The 17,032-nt window shown below is 37.3% G+C and overlaps 1 protein-coding gene across 12 annotated transcripts in view; it reads right to left on the minus strand.

Moving 5' to 3' along the window:
• Nucleotides 1-7,741: 7,741 nt before the first annotated feature.
• SPIN1 (spindlin 1) overlaps nucleotides 7,742-17,032 on the minus strand; it is a 69,690-nt gene continuing 60,399 nt past the window's right edge. For all 12 annotated transcript variants that reach the window (XM_071580046.1, XM_071580042.1, XM_071580048.1 and 9 more), the window contains 3 exons: nucleotides 15,821-16,074; nucleotides 14,282-14,515; nucleotides 7,742-11,554 (listed from right to left, as the gene is read on the minus strand). In XM_071580046.1, the coding sequence (XP_071436147.1) occupies nucleotides 11,355-11,554; nucleotides 14,282-14,515; nucleotides 15,821-16,074 (688 nt within the window). In that variant the 3' untranslated portion in view covers nucleotides 7,742-11,354. The remainder of the gene's footprint in view (nucleotides 11,555-14,281; nucleotides 14,516-15,820; nucleotides 16,075-17,032) is intronic.

Below are 17,032 nucleotides of genomic sequence, written 5' to 3' on the forward strand. Positions count from 1 at the left end.
ATATCAGTGCTCTAAATTTTCTGACTTCCAAACATGTACAACAGGGAAGCAATATAGTCATCTAATATAGCACTTGCTGCATGGCAACAAGGAATAACATTTGTACCTTCAAAAGTGGAAAAATACTGTAGCAAAACTGCGCTCTAGTTCATTTGAGTTCAAACACATTTTTCATTTCACTCTAGCCATTTGGCTGTTTAATGTAATTAAGTGGATGTTTTGGGTTTGGAGCGGGGGTTTGTTATTGTGGAGATTTCTGGTTTCCGGTTGGGATTTTTGTTTGGGTCTTTTTGTGGTGTTGTTTTGATGAAACCTGTGACTGGATGCATTACTTGCAGGGTCAGTCATCCAGCATTAGATCCTGCATTTATGTGCTCTATGAGAAGTGTAAGGCTGAGTGAGGCTTCCTGCAGAATCTAGCCCAGTCCTCTACATTTGTAGCAAGCACCACCACCTAATTCTATTCATTTGCCTGAGCTTTTCATGAAAGAAGAAAGCGTGATTGTCACAAACACTCTGACATAAGGAAGAACTCTGGAGTATTAATAGTGATTTCAGTCGCTTTAAATAATTTGATAGCTGCATACAAAAGTAATTGGCTGCTGCACATCCTCTTCTGTCAAAAATTGGATAGAGTCCTCAGTCATGGAGAGAACAGCCTGTCCACTGCATTAGCAGCCTCTCTTTTAACTAGATTGACTGAATGATTTAAATAAACCAAGGATTTCAGATGATCATTCACAGTATTCGTTTTAATGGAGAGATTTACGTTTTAAAAAACAGAAGGATTATATGATTTTTATTTACAGAAGGGGAAAGGACACTACTAAAAGATTTGCCATATATAATGGCACTGTTTCAGTCAAGTAACCCTTTTTCAACCTTCAGCTTTAAAAGGCACACTTGAAATTATCTAGTTTCATTAGATTATTATGTTCATTACACATTCAGAATGTAACACCAATACAAACAGAGCATGCTTTAAGTTCTCAGCTTTCATTTTGTGTTACTCCCATTGCAGTTTCCCCCTCTGTATCTCTCCTCATTAGTAAAGAAAGGAACAGGTCCTAGGGAAGCCAATATAAGTTTTACAGTGCTGAAAGCTAACATACTTTCCTGACAATAAGCAAGCTGCCATTGCTGATATGTTGCAGCTGCTGGTAGAAGCTCCTGATAGGAGTTTTGGCAGAGAACATTGACCTCCTTGTAGTCAGTTGTCTCAGGGGTTTGCACACAGTCTACAGAGTTTTCTGTCTAGCATGCTCATTTTCATATGAAATCTCTGGTTTTGCTGTTTGAATAAAGGGAATGTTATTTTAAGGCTGGGACTGACTGTCCTTTATATTGCATGAATGATTTTATCTAACTATAAAATCCCAAAGACCTTCCCCTTTGCAGAGACATACTCAGAATATATAACATAGTTTAGCCTATACTATCATGCTCTTTAATTTTAAAACCATTAGAAGCAGAGAAATAATTGAGAAAGCAATGTCATTGGAAGAACATCACAAGTTACAAACTCCACTACCAAAATAAAAGAAAAAAACCCCAAACCAAAACTATGAAAGTAATACCTGTTCCTTTGGTTGAGCATGAGTTAAGATAACAGTATCTGTATTTCAGAGCTCTGAAATGACATTTATCTTGAGGGAATGAAAGATGTGAAAGACTAGGGTGTCACCTGCTAGCATCTGCCTCATGAACTTTGATTTTCATATAATCACATAATTTTCGTGGGCATTCCTGCCTATGGCAGGGCATTGGAACTAGATGATCTTTATGGTCTCTTCTAACTTGAGCCCTTTTATGAGCTGTTGAATTTCAATTCTATAGGAAATCATTGTAGTGAAGGGGAAAAAAACCCAAACCATCATACACAGGTTGTTGAGTAGAATAAATACTTATGCTAGTGTGGTGGTTTAACCTTGCATGACTGCCAGAAGTCCACCCAGCTGCTTTCTCAGTTCCCGTTCTCAACAGAACAGAGGGAGAAAAAAAGTGCAGAGAATGTTCATCTGTTGAGATAAAACCAGGGACATTCTTTACCAAGTACCATCACAGGCAAGGCAGACTTGATCTGGGGAAAATTTATTTATTGCCAATTGAAAAGAGAGTAGGATGGTAAAAAAGAAAGACCAAACTAAAAGTACCTTCTTCCCACCCTTCTTCTTGACAGGCTCAATTTCACTCCTGAATGTTCAACCTCCTTCTCAACTGGTACAAGGAGCTGTAAAATGGGGGTTGTGATCAGTTTGTAACACTCCATCTTGGCTGCTCACTTACAGAATCAGAATTGTTGGGGTTGGAAGGGACCTCTGGAGTTCACCTAGTCCAACCCCCTGACAGGACAGGGTCATCTAAAGCAGAGTACATAAGAACTCATCCAGGTGGATTTTGAATGTCTCCGGACAGGGAGACTCCATGGCCTCCCAGGGCAACCTGTTCCAGTGCTCTGCCATCCTCACTGTAAAGAAGTTCTTCCTCATGTTGAATTGGAACTTCTTGTGTTTCAGTTGATGGTCCTTTGCTCCTCATTCCTTCTCATACTTTTTCACTTTACCCCCCTGCTCCAATGTTGGTCCATTCCATGGGCTGCAGTCCTTCAGGAACAGATTGCACCAGTGTGGGTCCCTATTGTGCTGCAGTTCCTGCCAGAAAAACTTCTTCAGCGTGGGCTCCTTTCCACAGGGCCATAGGTGCTGCCAGGAGCCTACTCCAGAGAGGACTTCCCACAGACTGCAGCTTCCTTTGGGGCATGTCCACCTGCTGCAGCATGGGGTTGTGTAGAGACTGCAGTGTGGGTATTTGCACTACTATGGTCCTCCAGGGGTTGCAGGGCAGCCTGCCTCAGCCAGCTGTGCTATAAACTGCATGGGAACCTGTGATCTTATGCCTGGAGCCCCTTCTGCCTCTCCTTTTGCACTGACCTTGGTGTCTGCAGGGTTGTTGCTTTCACATGATCTCATTCCTCTCTCACAGCTGTCTTGCAGCACTTCGTGCCCTTCTCTAATGTACTTTCCAGACGCACCACTAGCCTGGCTGATGGGCTAAGCCATGTCATGTAATGGGACTGTTGTGTCTGGTTGTGTCCTACATGAGGACAGCCCCCAAACATTTTCTCACAGAGGCCACACCTACAACGTCTCTGCTGCCAACATATGACATGTATACTCAGTACACCTATTTTAAGTTCTTGCATTCCAATAACAACTTCATCTCAAAACTTGTTCTATGGTTGAAACAATTCAGAAGAGGAATTATTTTAACTCAATCATCTTCTTCAAGATACTGTAAGGCTGCAAACTCAAAAATGTCTGTTCCAGGAACAGTTCTAGGGCTAAGCCACAGGAACAGACCACTGTGAATGGGACATGGTGAAGAGGCAGAAAGCTGGGTCCAGGATGCAAGGACTTGGGAGCTCTGCATGTTGTCCGCCACTAGAAAGACAGATTTGTTGTCTCCATAAACACACAAGTTTTAAAGAAACCCAAAGCATAAGTCTTCAGTGTTCACAGTAATACATTTCATTCTGCATCTCCATTTGGCTGTGGCACAGATTCTTCCTGTGAGATGGCTTTGAGTCTTGAAAAGAAGTAACAGACTTGGAGTCAGACAGGGCATGTCCAGTACCAGAGTATCAAGACAGAGCCCTCTCTACCTGTTGTGATTCACATTGCAAAGAGAACACTATAGCATGGGACAGGATCAACCTTAATCTGGCTCAGTTAATAAAGGAGTACTGCTTCAAAACTAAGTATTTATATCCTTACATATCTGGTAGAAAGGCTAGAAAAAGCAGGTTTAGTTGCTGACATATCTTGCAGGAGCCTGCTGTCTCATTGGCATCCCAAAAGGCAGTTCAGATTTCAGCTGGCTGCCCAGGTGACTTCCCTCCATTTTCTCTGGTAGTAACTCTGCCAGGTAGCCATTCAAGATTAGCAACTAATCTCATAGAGAAAACCAAAACAAACATTGAAATTGCATCAGTTATTTCTAAAATGCTTGCATTGATTTAATCCGTTTACTGAAAAGTAGAGATGTACAGAATTCAAATTTCTGTCTTGGCAGCACAGTGCATACTTTTCTTTGTTAAAAGACATAGTCATCAGTATCACTTATCTTTGCAACCTAGAACCCACACTGAATGAAAAAGGTGTTGATGCTCCACAGAGGAGCATCTCAGCACAAACCATGAAGTGCATCACGGGTTTTTTGCAATGAGGTTTTCAAGCACTCTTGAAGTATTTCCTTCCTTCCACATGACTGTATTGTTCAAAAATATAAGGAATTCAGATCCCCCTTTTCAGACTTTCAGATTATCTGTAGGAGTATGATTACATAGTAACAATTAGTAGTAATTTTAAGTAGTTGGAATTTTGTAATCTGCATGAGTGGAAGTAAAATCAAAATTTAGAGCACATACGATGTTGACTTGGGCCATTTTGACAGCATAATTTATTTTAAATGCAAAAGCTTCCATGTGCTAAAATAGATCTGTGGAAGCCAAAATGCTATGAATCTTCTATGTACACTGCCGAGTCTTGCAATATCAAGTTAAAGGCCAGAATAATGTTGTTCTAACAGTGTTAGAAAGCATTGCCCATTGTAAGCAATAATTATCTTCTCAGTGAAACTTAATACATTGCATTTCTTATACATTATAAGCATCCTTTTGCTTAGTCTTACTTTTTTTTCTGGAAGGAAGTCTTTGTAGCAGTACATGATCAGTAGCTAATGGGTCCTTTTGTTGTATTTTTTTTCGCTACCATCAGAAGTTCTGAATCTGAGTAGTTAGCCTTTTTAACCATTTCAGAAAGGTGCACTGTAACTCCCGCTTTTATTTCTTGTCTGCCAGCTTCTGAGTAGACAATACACTGAACCACATTAACAATGGAAGAGAATTTTGTGTCAGGCAGAATGAATATCCTTTTAAGGCAGAAAACTGAATGAATGAACAATGCCAGAAAATACTGACGGTTCCCAGCAAAACCCAGTTTCAAGTTTCCATAATGAAATGTGTGGCAATGTAGCAAAAGGTTTCTTACAAAAATTGCTGTTGCTATCCTTTCTACACTTTGGGCATAACCTTAGAATTATTTTATCTTCTCTACTGCTTCTGCTATTAGTGTTGATTTACATTTCAGATTCAAAGGCTGGGGTTTCTTATTCATTAAATTAATGAGAGTTTAAGTTAGAAATCTGCTTTTGTAAGTTAAAAATGGCTAGGAGTTAGTAAACAGTGTTGTAAAATCAAATTGATGACAGTTTTTGTGGAAAGCATGACAACCAGTGTTTCAAGTGTATGGCTCCAGTGGTAAAGATCCTCATGAAGGTAAGTTAAGCAGTCATCCCACACTCAATTTCAAAGCTGAATATATACCACGTGTACATAGTTAGTTTAGCAGGACTAAAAAGCATCAGTCCAAAACCCAGATGAGTGCTGCCTTGTCATTGCATCTTCCATAAAAAAAAAATCCTCTCCCCTTCCAAAACGGTGGTTGTTTACCTGAAATCATTCATCAACATGAATGAGTGTTTAAAGTAGTGTAAACATGTGTTGATATTTTTTAGTTAACAAAAACATGACTCTGACATCTGAAGGTTAGGGTGGAACATCCTTAAGAAGTAACAAAATTATGCAAATCAAAGCAAATGTGCAGATATCCTTATTTAATACTAAAATCAGCTTTGAACAGATCAGTCTTTAGATCTGGTATCAAAATACTGAAAAAGAACATGTAACAGTCAGACTCCACTAAATACAAGTAAATTTAAGGATTAATTGCATGAGGGTTGGTGGAACCATTGTCAAACCATAGAGGGTTTTAAACTGTCAGGCTGAAAAACCATTTACACAAGTTGCGTACAAGTGAAGTTATGCAAATCATAGCTGATTTCAGAAGAATAATGTGCAGAAATCTGTAATTAACATCTAATTAAATAGGGAAGTGTTGACACCACCTTACACTGCTGAGACCTCAGTTGCTTTCTGTTGTGCATACACAGGTGTATATTGTGCATATGCAGCTTTGCATTCTGAATTTGGAAGAGAAATCAGAAAACTCACAAGGCAGTGAGAAGAGCAGAAAAAATGCTTACTAGCTTGATAACTTTCCCAGGCTGCTAATCCTGAAATGAATTTAAATGGTAAGGTACTGATATTGGCAGAGTTAAGCGAAGTAACATACCAAGGCAGGAACTTACTGAAAAAGAAACAAGATTGGCAAAAAAAAAATAAAGGTTCTAAGTGTGTACAATAGTGAAAATCTCTTATTATCTAATGCTTGAGAATTAAAGATTTGTAGTTTCCTTGACATATTCTTACTTCTCCTTTCAAATCATCTTAAATTGTAGCAACCCAACATCCTCCAAAATATCTTAGTTTATCCTTTCCATAAAAAAATGAGGTCTTCTGAAGTTATCAAATGCTTAGAGCATGAATAAAGAAAAAAATTATTCATGTCAATTAACTCACTGAATAAAAGGGCAGCTTTTTTTTCCCCTCGAAGTGCAACCTATTCATATGCACAAGGAGGAACCTGACATATGTGAAAATACAGTACAGTAGTATTAAAGCTGCAGCTCTGGGCAGGACCCCTAGTGCCACTCTCCTAAATCTGTGGGACATCACTGTCTTCAAAGCATTGACAACTGAGCTGTTTTTAAGTGAGCTCTTAAGTACCCAGCTTTCAAGGGGCAGTTACATGACTGCAATAGTAAAGAACAAAAAAATCATCGTTTTTATAAGCCTCCTCTTTTTCTTCTTATAAAGATGCCATCCAACTGAAATTGGTTTATCAGAAATTTGGTAATACAGAACAGATTCAGCCACTAGTCACAAAATATTTGTATATCTATTTTTAACTGTCATTTAATGTATCCAGCTCACACAGATAAGCACGTGGTTTTTGGATGTGATACTTCTGTTAAAGCAGTCTTAGACTCTGTAATCGCAGTTATACACAATATAAATCTTCACTGGGACCAATGTCTCAGACAATCAGATAGAATAGATGGGACAGGGAACTAAGGGAACTAAAGGGGCTGGGTATTTATCCCAACTGCATGCTTGCATGCTCCAAGTTCTTCAGTACACATCTAATGAGCTTGGTGCCTAAAACGTATTTTAGAGTCACAGAATCACTTAGGTTGGAAGACACCCTTATGATTACTGAGTCCAGCTGTTAACCTACCACTACAAAGTCCACCACTATACCATGTCCTTAAGTGCCATGCACCCTCTATTTGATCAGAAAAGAGGTAGTAATAAAGAAAATCTGTTTAGCAAGGGAAGTCTGTTGCAGTAATTAAACCAAAGTCTTCACAACCATTTATAAGACTTGGAAAATCTACAGTGTGGTGATGTTACCTTCTCTTCTTATCACCTCTAAATTGCATGATCAACTTTGCATTTTCACACCAGCAAAATACGCTTAATTGAATTTTGAATTTTATTAATTCAAAGCAGATTAATGTATCACCAAATCACTACCAAATGCTTCTGCTGTTTGTCACAGCCGAAATATTTCATGTGCTCTGGAAAGAGAGAGCGCTTCACAGACTTGCACACTCCCCTGCATGGGAGTTCTGTGTTTAGTGAAATACAATTTGATAGTATGCTCTACCTTAGCCAAATTCCACCTAAATAGCATTTATGCTTACTTGAAAAAAGGCATAAAGATTTGGCTTAGCAAGCAAAACTATTTCACAAGGCAATTATTATACCAGCTTACATGGCTCATCATTAAAATAATAAATTCTTTTAATTACAAAACCGAAGAAAATGTTTCTTTACAATCTGAAATCACATCACTACATTTTGCTCATGAGAACACATTTACAGGCATAAGTTGCACATAAAGGGTTTATTTTAAATGTTTTAAGGATAGAGTTACATCATAATTATAAAAATTACTTACAGAATTAAGTAACAGATTTAAAGTGTTTATACTTCTAAATGCAGAGAACAGGGAACTGTCTACATTGTTCAAAATAAAATAAAAATAATGAAACCAAGCTCTAAAGATGAATTCACTACCTAATTTAAAAATGTGAACACGAAGACCTTTGAACTATACACATACCAAGAACCATCGAAATTGCACTAATGATGTAAAATACAAAAAGCACAGCATTTTCAAGGAACCAGAAACTGTTTTTACCATAATTCTTTTCCCTGATGCAACTAGTTACTTCTCTCTGAAAATAAAGCTCCTATGCTTAAACAATCCCCTTAAAGAAGGTTTCCAGCTACTGAAATGAAAAGGATTTTCCCCATGTTTACTGAAACATAGTTTAGGGTTTGGCACTCAAAAGAAAGAAGAAGAATGTAGTGTTTTGCTATTCAACTGAGATTTTATTTTTTCTTTAACAGAATACATGGTCCCTTCAAATGCTGTATGACACATACAACTGGAAAATTACCTCCTGTTGGCACTATGCTCGTCTCACCGGTGCATTTAATCCTACTTAACAACCATTAAAACAGCACAATAAGCAAATTCACAAAAAACTGAACACAAAATAAAAACAGAACAAAACAAAAACCTAAACATTTTAACATGCAACTTTAGTTTGTTACATTGAATGTTCTAACCCTCTAAGCATGCAAAAAAGGATGGTCTGCATTTAAGTTGTTTTTTTTTCCCTTTTTAAAAAGTTTTACATGGCAGCCTGACATCACACACACGCGCACACACAATATACAACAATACTACAGCAGGTAAATGTGAAAGGTGAATAACTTTTATACAAAGATCCATGGCTTGTACCATCACAAGCTCTGCGTGATTTTGGAAAGTAATGTTGAACCCCTATAAAAAGGAACCAACATTTAGTTACCAGGGTAACGCAAGCACTGCATGCAGATCTGAAACATGAGCCTAAAACAAAGCCCAAAGCAAGATGGGCAGGGAGTGGAATTAAGTCTCAAGCCTCAAAAAGGTGGTTTAAGCTCTCCAAAAAAAAAAAAAAGGTGAAAAGAATATACCCACACAACAGACAAGAGGGACATTAAAAAACAACAATAAAATTTAGTTTGTAGATTATACTCTAATTGGCAGAATACACGGAGTAATCAAAAGGCTTGCAGAAAACCCACAAATACAAGCCTAATGCTGAAAGTGTTCCAGTGGACCTAAACTCAGATATTTCAAAACAAACCTTATATTCCTCAGATATATAGCCCAAAGTTCAGTGTATTAGGTTATTCATGTATCTCGTGTATAATCAATACACTCATTCATTGCTATGCCACAAATATCAACTTGGGCTCATGGAGCCAGGCTCAGCTTTGAGATTTACATGCAGGACTCTTAAGAGTCAATAGAAAACACAACAGATCTGCAGGATGAAAACACTGTGTTGCAAATCTGCTTACTTTGTTCAAACACAAGAAACATTTACGACTCAGGTACTTACTGCATAAGGACTGCATTGAGAAGCTATCACTGAAAGACAATAGCCTGCCTTTGGTTGTCCATGATGAAATACTGGACATAATGCAATATAGTAGCAATGGACAAAGAATTAAGGTATCATATTTATATGGAGAGTATTTATTACCATTCAACCACAGAATGAGGCACAAGCCTTAAGGCTAAAATATGAAATCAGGCAAAAAAATGGACAGAAAGGGGCTTAAACCACTGAGTCTTCAATATCAAGAATACCCACAACAGAGGTCATCAGACCTCTGTTCTCTGATTAACAGCACTTTTCCTGCATTCTTCCACTAATAGCATACGGTTGGATATCAGGGTATTTGTTCCTTCCATCAACAGTGTTGACTGTCTGCACATACTGCATTTTTGTGAAGCAGTTCTTTGAAACTTGCAGAGCTCTGCCTTAACATAACATGACGATTTTGTTGCTGTGCTGGATTGTTGTTGCAATTCTGATACTTTTAAAAGTTGCCACACTTAAGAAACTTAAATTTAATTTACAACTATCTTGCAGGATTAAAACCATGAAAGGATTTTGCAGTTGTGGGCTGCTATTTACATCCACAATCTAATGCAGATGACTGAACCACTGAGACTGCCTATAGCTTTCATTAGATACCACTGACATGCAGAACTCTAGTGTTCATAGAATGAAGTTCACTTCAACAGCATACCTCAAAGCAAGTACAATGTACACCACAAAAGGCAACGACAGGTTTAAACTGTAGATTTGTCTGGACACTCCTTATGTGGAAAAGCCAAAAAAAGAATGATTGGGAAGATGCCTTCTTGAACCAAAATGATTAGAAGTAAACCAACATAAAAGAATGCAACAGACTGAGCAGAAGGCAATAAATGCTTCTCCCTCTGTGAAGTTACAGCTTCAATGTAAAAGACCACCCCCTCCCACTCCCCTGGCATGAGATTGTATTTACCATGTAAAATACTAACTGTTAGATTTCTAAGTCCACACACAAACATTCAGGTTGCTAGGTTTTGATATTATATGAGAGACTACTGATGCCAATGTGTAGTCTAAAGTCTTCTGAAGTAGCATATATAGTGTTAAAGTTGTGGCACCAAGCACTTGGGTTTTGCTAAGTGTGTATAACAAAGAAAGAAGTACAACATTTAGGATTGAAGGCAGCCTTGTTGCATGTATTTTACTGGTTCCTACAACTTGTAAATATGGGCCATTGACCTGCATTTTCTAATTAACTGATTATACAGATTAAATGTATTTTTTATAGTTTAAAGCCTTTTCACTGAAAGGTGCATAATTCAAACACTTGATATCTTACTGTCCTGTGACTAGTAAAAAATGCACAAGTATCACCATGTACTGCAAGTTCTTAAAAAGCTACATTTGAAATAAAATGTAGAAACACAGCAGACTGATATTAGTTGGGTTAGGCACTCTTTGATGCCACACAAACTGTTTAAACCTTTCAGACAAGTCATCTCTGTCCCAACCCTGAAAACAAGGACTGCCAGTATCCGAGAAATTAAATTTAATGTTACAAAAGAAGGCGTATCAAAGTATCAAACTATACTTGCATGTGGCAGTTGAACAAGTGAGTGCAAGGCTGAAGAAAAAGTTAAAATCTATGAAAAAATTTAGATTAATGATTACAATACTAGATCAACTTTACACAGCTTGAATTTGCAGCTGTTCTTTGCTTTTAACTCCCTCCTGCCCAAACATACTGACTTCCTTCAAGAAAAGGAGTTCTTTTACACAAAATGTGTCATGTTTGTATTACTCAGAACAAAACAGTTTTGCTGGCAGAGATTGTGGGTTCGCAGGGACATTTAAGCTTTCATTAAACTGGAAAGCAGTCAAGTCTTTGTGTCTACAAATTTTACATTTAATAGTTCCACAAATTTGGCAAAAGTTCACGATGATGTCTAGGATGTCTTCACCAAATCATAGACATAAATATGGAAATCATCATCAAACTTGATGAAATAGACAGATGGTTTGGCTTCAACTTGATGAATGACCATGCCAGTCCTTTTTGAGCCATCTTCTTTGGCATATTCCACTTGTTTGCCTACCAGGCTGTCCACAACTTCACCTGGTTCCCGTTCTGCAGGAGGTGAATCATCTGTAACATAAACACAGTATACTTTAGTAGGCATTAATAAAATGTTGCAATATGGAAGACAACTGCAGAATCTTCTTTAAAACTCATGCAAAACAATTAAAATTTATAAATAGATTATGTAGAACATATATTTTGTTAAGACAAGCACCTAACAATTGCCATGCTTCTAGAAAGTAGCTGCAGAAAAATTTTTCAAGTAATAAAGTATTAAGACAAAAATAGCACTTTGGTAAGAGAAGTAATTCTTTTGACAAAAATGTTTATGTACAAAACATAGAAAATGGCTGTGGATAATTGAACTTAAACCACAAGCAGAAAAAAAACACTGGACCTCTTTAGCAGAAAGGCAGCCTAACTAAATATCCCTCATCCCACACACCTTATTCAAAGTTTCAGTGCATGCATGCCACCGCAACAAAACCAACTCTTCTGAAACAGTAATACGTGTAAACTCTCTATTAAAACAGACTTTTGACTTGATATTTGAATAAGGCTTTTGGTAAAGTCCATCCATATTATTTTCCACTGCAGCAAAATTTAATCAGAAATATCCTGGTGTTTCAGATGGTCCCTATGCTACATTTGGATACTAAAAGGTGTGATTTGCAACAGGCCAATTGCCAAGGGATTGGCTACAAGCCAATCACAAAAAAAGATATGAAAGAAGGTTAAAAATACTGTATTGAGAACCAGAAGCCAACTCCACCTCCTTTCTCAACTCCTTTCATTTTTTTCCCAATTTATCTAACCTTGTGGTTTGTATTCCTGTGAGAAACTTTCTAAAGCAATTTCACATCTGATGTGGCTTTTATTCTGGAATTATAAGCTTCAAAATCAATAACTTTGCTCCATGTTTGCATTTAAAATTCCTTACAGATTCCGCCCATTTTATTTTCAGTTCTAAGATCTGCAAAAGAACTCTCAAAGGAGAAAAAACCCAAGGGGGAATGAATAATTGCCTTATATTTACACTAAAAATTCATCCAACAACTTAAGAAGCTTTCCTTTCAATTTTTGTTTCAATTCTAAAAATGCACTGTCACACAGTTATTATCCTCTTAATATCAGTTTTATGTGTAGAGTCTTTCTTGGCAAAGATACAAGTTCTCAACCCATATATTTTCACTTAGAAGTGTGGATAAAGTTTTAGTATCAGATTGAGCAATACAATTTCCCCTGATCAAAAAAATGTTTAGAAGAAATGATCTACAATGTGGTCTTCAAACAAAGGCAAAGCCTGTATTTTAAAAGAGGCAGTACCCTTGAAATTTTATTTATAATATTATGGCAAGTTCCACCAAATTTAGAGAACTGCTTCCAGGTATTCTAAAATCTGATTTGAAAAATACTACTCCAAAACAGTAACACCAATCATTGACTCAAGGACACAATCCAAAGTATCTGGAAAGCATTGACATTCTCAGAAGCAAGCAAATACTTAGAAGTGTTTACAAAACAGGTAAGCAGTCAATAGTTAATAGTCTTGTGGAGCACAAAGTGCACTAAAAGCAATTAGTACTTAGATGGAAAGAAAGCATATAAGCTTTCCATACCCTAGTCCCCAAAACTGAAAGAAAGCAAAGCAGACTTGAAATACATTTCACGTCCTTTTTAATAGTTAAGACAAAGAACAAATTATTTGAAGGTTAATATCTGAAAGACAAAGCTTTATTTCTTTAGGAAGAGGAAGGTTATTTTTTTCCATTAGTATCTGTGGTTCACTCTTCAAAAACAGAAGAGATGTTGCTTTTTTGTTGGGGGGAGACATAAGGGGGAGACTAAACACAGGTGATTCCTACAACCATTATGCAACTAAGTGTCACTTGTTTTCTGCTGCTAGACCATTACCAGTGATGGATCTGAAAAGACTGTCTCAAACTCAACAAACTAATTGTAACAAATACATATGCAAAGCACTATGTAGTCAACCACCACAGTTATCCAATTAGTAATTTTCTTTAAAGCCTAGATTGCCTCTGTCAGAAAAGGGTGTTTTAGGTACATAGGACAAATAAAACCAAAGTATTCCTTGTAAGCTTTACCCACTCCCCCCGTCCCTATTTTCGTACTAGCTATCTGAATCTCTAGCACAATACCGACTCTGAAAAAATCCTTCTAAATTAACAGAATTCCTGATGACTTTCCCTTCATAAAGAGAGGAAAAATATCCCTTCTAATATGCTGAAATCTTTTCCTTCCTAGTATGTTGCAACATATGAGATAAAATGAATTCTAAAAAAAATTAGTACTCCTTTCCCACAAGAAACTACTTGAAAAGTTTTTCACACTGACGACATAAAGCTCAAAGAAATTATTCTTACTGTATTATGTCAGTTACATTAGTTGGTTTCAAAATATTAATTTCCACAAGAATGGTTTGAGACACACAAATCAACAGGCACCTCTACAAACTGTGATACTTCTGTAAGAAAACAACAGTGGTAGACTTCTAGTTTGTCAGTTTCCATTAAAAAACCCAAACACAAACTCTTCCATGGTAGTATGTACATTATTTTCAGCAGAATTAGGAAAAATTACTTCCCTGCATATGTCACTGCTGATAAAAGTAAAGTATTTCAGCAGTTAACACAGAAGCACACTTTGTTGTGCTTAATTGTGATACTTAGAAGAGTAAAATTAAAGGGAGTAACAAACAAGTTGGTTGTCAGTTCGCCTGAGCCAAATGCTTAATACAAAGAAGAAGAAGACAGTAACGGGCCTACTTACTTGAATCAGGCATAATGCGAAGGTCACCTTCTTTATAATCATCTAAGAGTTGGTACATGTACAAGACAGGATCTTTCTCATAGGTAATATAAAACCATGTGTTCATTATAGGAGCTCGAGCCAAAACCATCCCCCTCCATTCATCTTTTGAGCCATCCTCTGTCTCAAACATATGTTCCACAGCTTTGCCAATCATTGTGTCTGCCAGGTGGGCATCACTAATTCGAGACGAAGCTGAAATGACAGCATTTCACAAGTTCATTCAAAGGCACAGATATATATCCTTGTGAAAAATAATCTTCACCCTGATTCATACATGTATGTACGGCCAAACTTCCCAAACAAAGATTTGGGAAGGGCTCTCCCCACATGGGTGTGCCCTTCCAGCCTGCACAGTGGATTTTTTAGGTGAGGCACAGCGTGCACAGAACTGGCCCCACCGTTTAACTCCTGAGGTCCATCTGCCACGGCCGAGCGAGCTTGGATGGTGACAGTGAAGTCCTCAGGACTGTCACAGCACGTGGTACTAACCGGGGCTGACCCTGCTGAGTGTCTGAGATGTGACGGGATGGGATGGCAGGGAGGCATTGAACTGCCAGGGGACAGTCCCACTGAGACTCGAACTCAGGACCTTGGGATTCAGAGTCCAGAGTGCTCTCCATTACACCACAGGACCACCCTAATTCATACATAAATCTGATTGAAAGTTCATCCATTCATAGACTAAACAAACACTGTCTATTCCAGAGAGTTTAGAACTGAAGATCTACAAAACTTCAGAATGTTGTTAAAATGGCATGAATTACTGCACTTCCTATGATTAAACACTTATAATGCAAGGTAAAGGGAGATCAACCAAGGCCCACCAGCAGAGACTCTTTGTATTTCAACTAGACACTTGACAGGGAGAGGCAGATGGGAGAAGAGAAAGGTCAATCACAGAACAATTCTGTGATGTTATTAATGGAGCTTTGGGGTTTGGTTCCTTCTAACACTGCTACCAATTGGTTTGCAGTTAAAGAAGCAACAGCTTTGTCTGTTTATAAACTATTTACTTGAGTAAATATTAAGCCTGGTGGTTTGAAAAACCTGTAGTTTAACAACCCAGTGCTACTTTGAAAATCAAAAAGCATTATTATTAGTCAGGTTATTTAATTCAGAAAATGCCTTCTTCCCATTGTTAGAAGTACTTGGAGGAAGAACATGAGGAAAAATGTTGACATTATTACTGTTAGACATACACAACAGATCACACAGTCAAGATGTCTTCATAGTTGAAATTTTAACAGATATATCGTCATTAATAAAAATAAAAATTACAGAATGTACTGCATACTACTTGAAGATGGCAACTGCACTCATTAGTATCATCACAACTTTGTAGATTCCAAAAAAAAAAGATTACCTGCCCTGAGACAAAAATGAAATTGACTAAAAACATTTCAGTGGTCAGATGTTATCTTGGCGGAAGTTTGGAGAGATTAGTGGAGAACCTTTAACAATACATATGAATTTAGGAGAAGAACCCAGAATACTTACCAACTCTGTCTGGAAGAACTTCAAGTGCTGAAACTCTTTCATCTTTGTGAAGTTCTAGTCCATACACACAGTCAAATCCATCATACTTTATAAGATAGAGAGAGGGATTTACGGGAACTTGATCAAGAACTGTACCCTTCCATTGTGTTACAGGTCCATTCCCTTCTTTCCATCCATGCTGTATCCTGCAGCCTACAATATTTCTTCGTGGCTGAGAAATAGGTTTGCTGGGTCCCACATTATTTCTATGCTTTCTGTACACAGATACAAACATTAATATTAAACAAGTACATATATATTCAAAATTCTACTTCAGAAAATAGCTGTATGCTTGTACAGGAGAATGTATTTAATAGCTTAGCACACCTCATTCAAATTAGGGCATAAAGCATAGCACACTGTATCAGAAAAAAGAGAAACACCCTGAAAAACAGTAAAACATTTTTACATGCTTTATAAGGTCAGTTTCCCAATAGTAAATTCTAAAACTAGTTTTCTTAAGACAAAAGAACTATTCTATCCCTTGCTACACTGACCATCAAAACTAAAACTCACCTGGATCAGGTCTTACAGCACAAGGTTACCTGGCAGTACCTTGTAGCTCTGTGCAGAAAGTAAAGAATTCCTGTCCCAGGAGGAAGAAGTCAGTGCAAACATTACCAGTGGCTGACTAAAATTCTTTCAAGATTTTTTTTTCCCCCTAAAACAAACATGTTTTCAACTGAAGGAAATTTAGCCTCCTTCATTTACAGGTATCTTTGACTTGGAGTATTTTTAAAGACACATTGTAGAAACAACACTTCTGTATTGCTCCTTCCTAGTATGGGAAATGAAAAATTGCATGCCATGGAAAAGGCCACAGAAGGCATACTCCTTTATGCAGGAAATAGACTAAATATTTTTTTTCTTATGCTATTTTCATGGAATTGGCATGGAAATTCCCTCTGGTGAATAACAGTTAATGTTCTGATCAACTGTAATGTAAGCTATATGACAGTTTCAAACCACTGAAAGTGTTACACAAGTTTTGTTCTATCCAGTTATTAAAAACATTAAAAATTTTGAATATAAATGGAAAAAACACAAGGACATTATGACAGTATACAAAATTCTCTTGAATGTCAACTAGCTGTAAAATAAATTTTTTGGGCTACTACTTGTAGCACACATCATTTTAATGGCAGTAATATATGCACACAACTAGCATGCTTA

Source organism: Pithys albifrons, chromosome Z (assembly GCF_047495875.1).
Source record: "Pithys albifrons albifrons isolate INPA30051 chromosome Z, PitAlb_v1, whole genome shotgun sequence".
NCBI classification, from domain to species: Eukaryota; Metazoa; Chordata; class Aves; order Passeriformes; family Thamnophilidae; genus Pithys; species Pithys albifrons.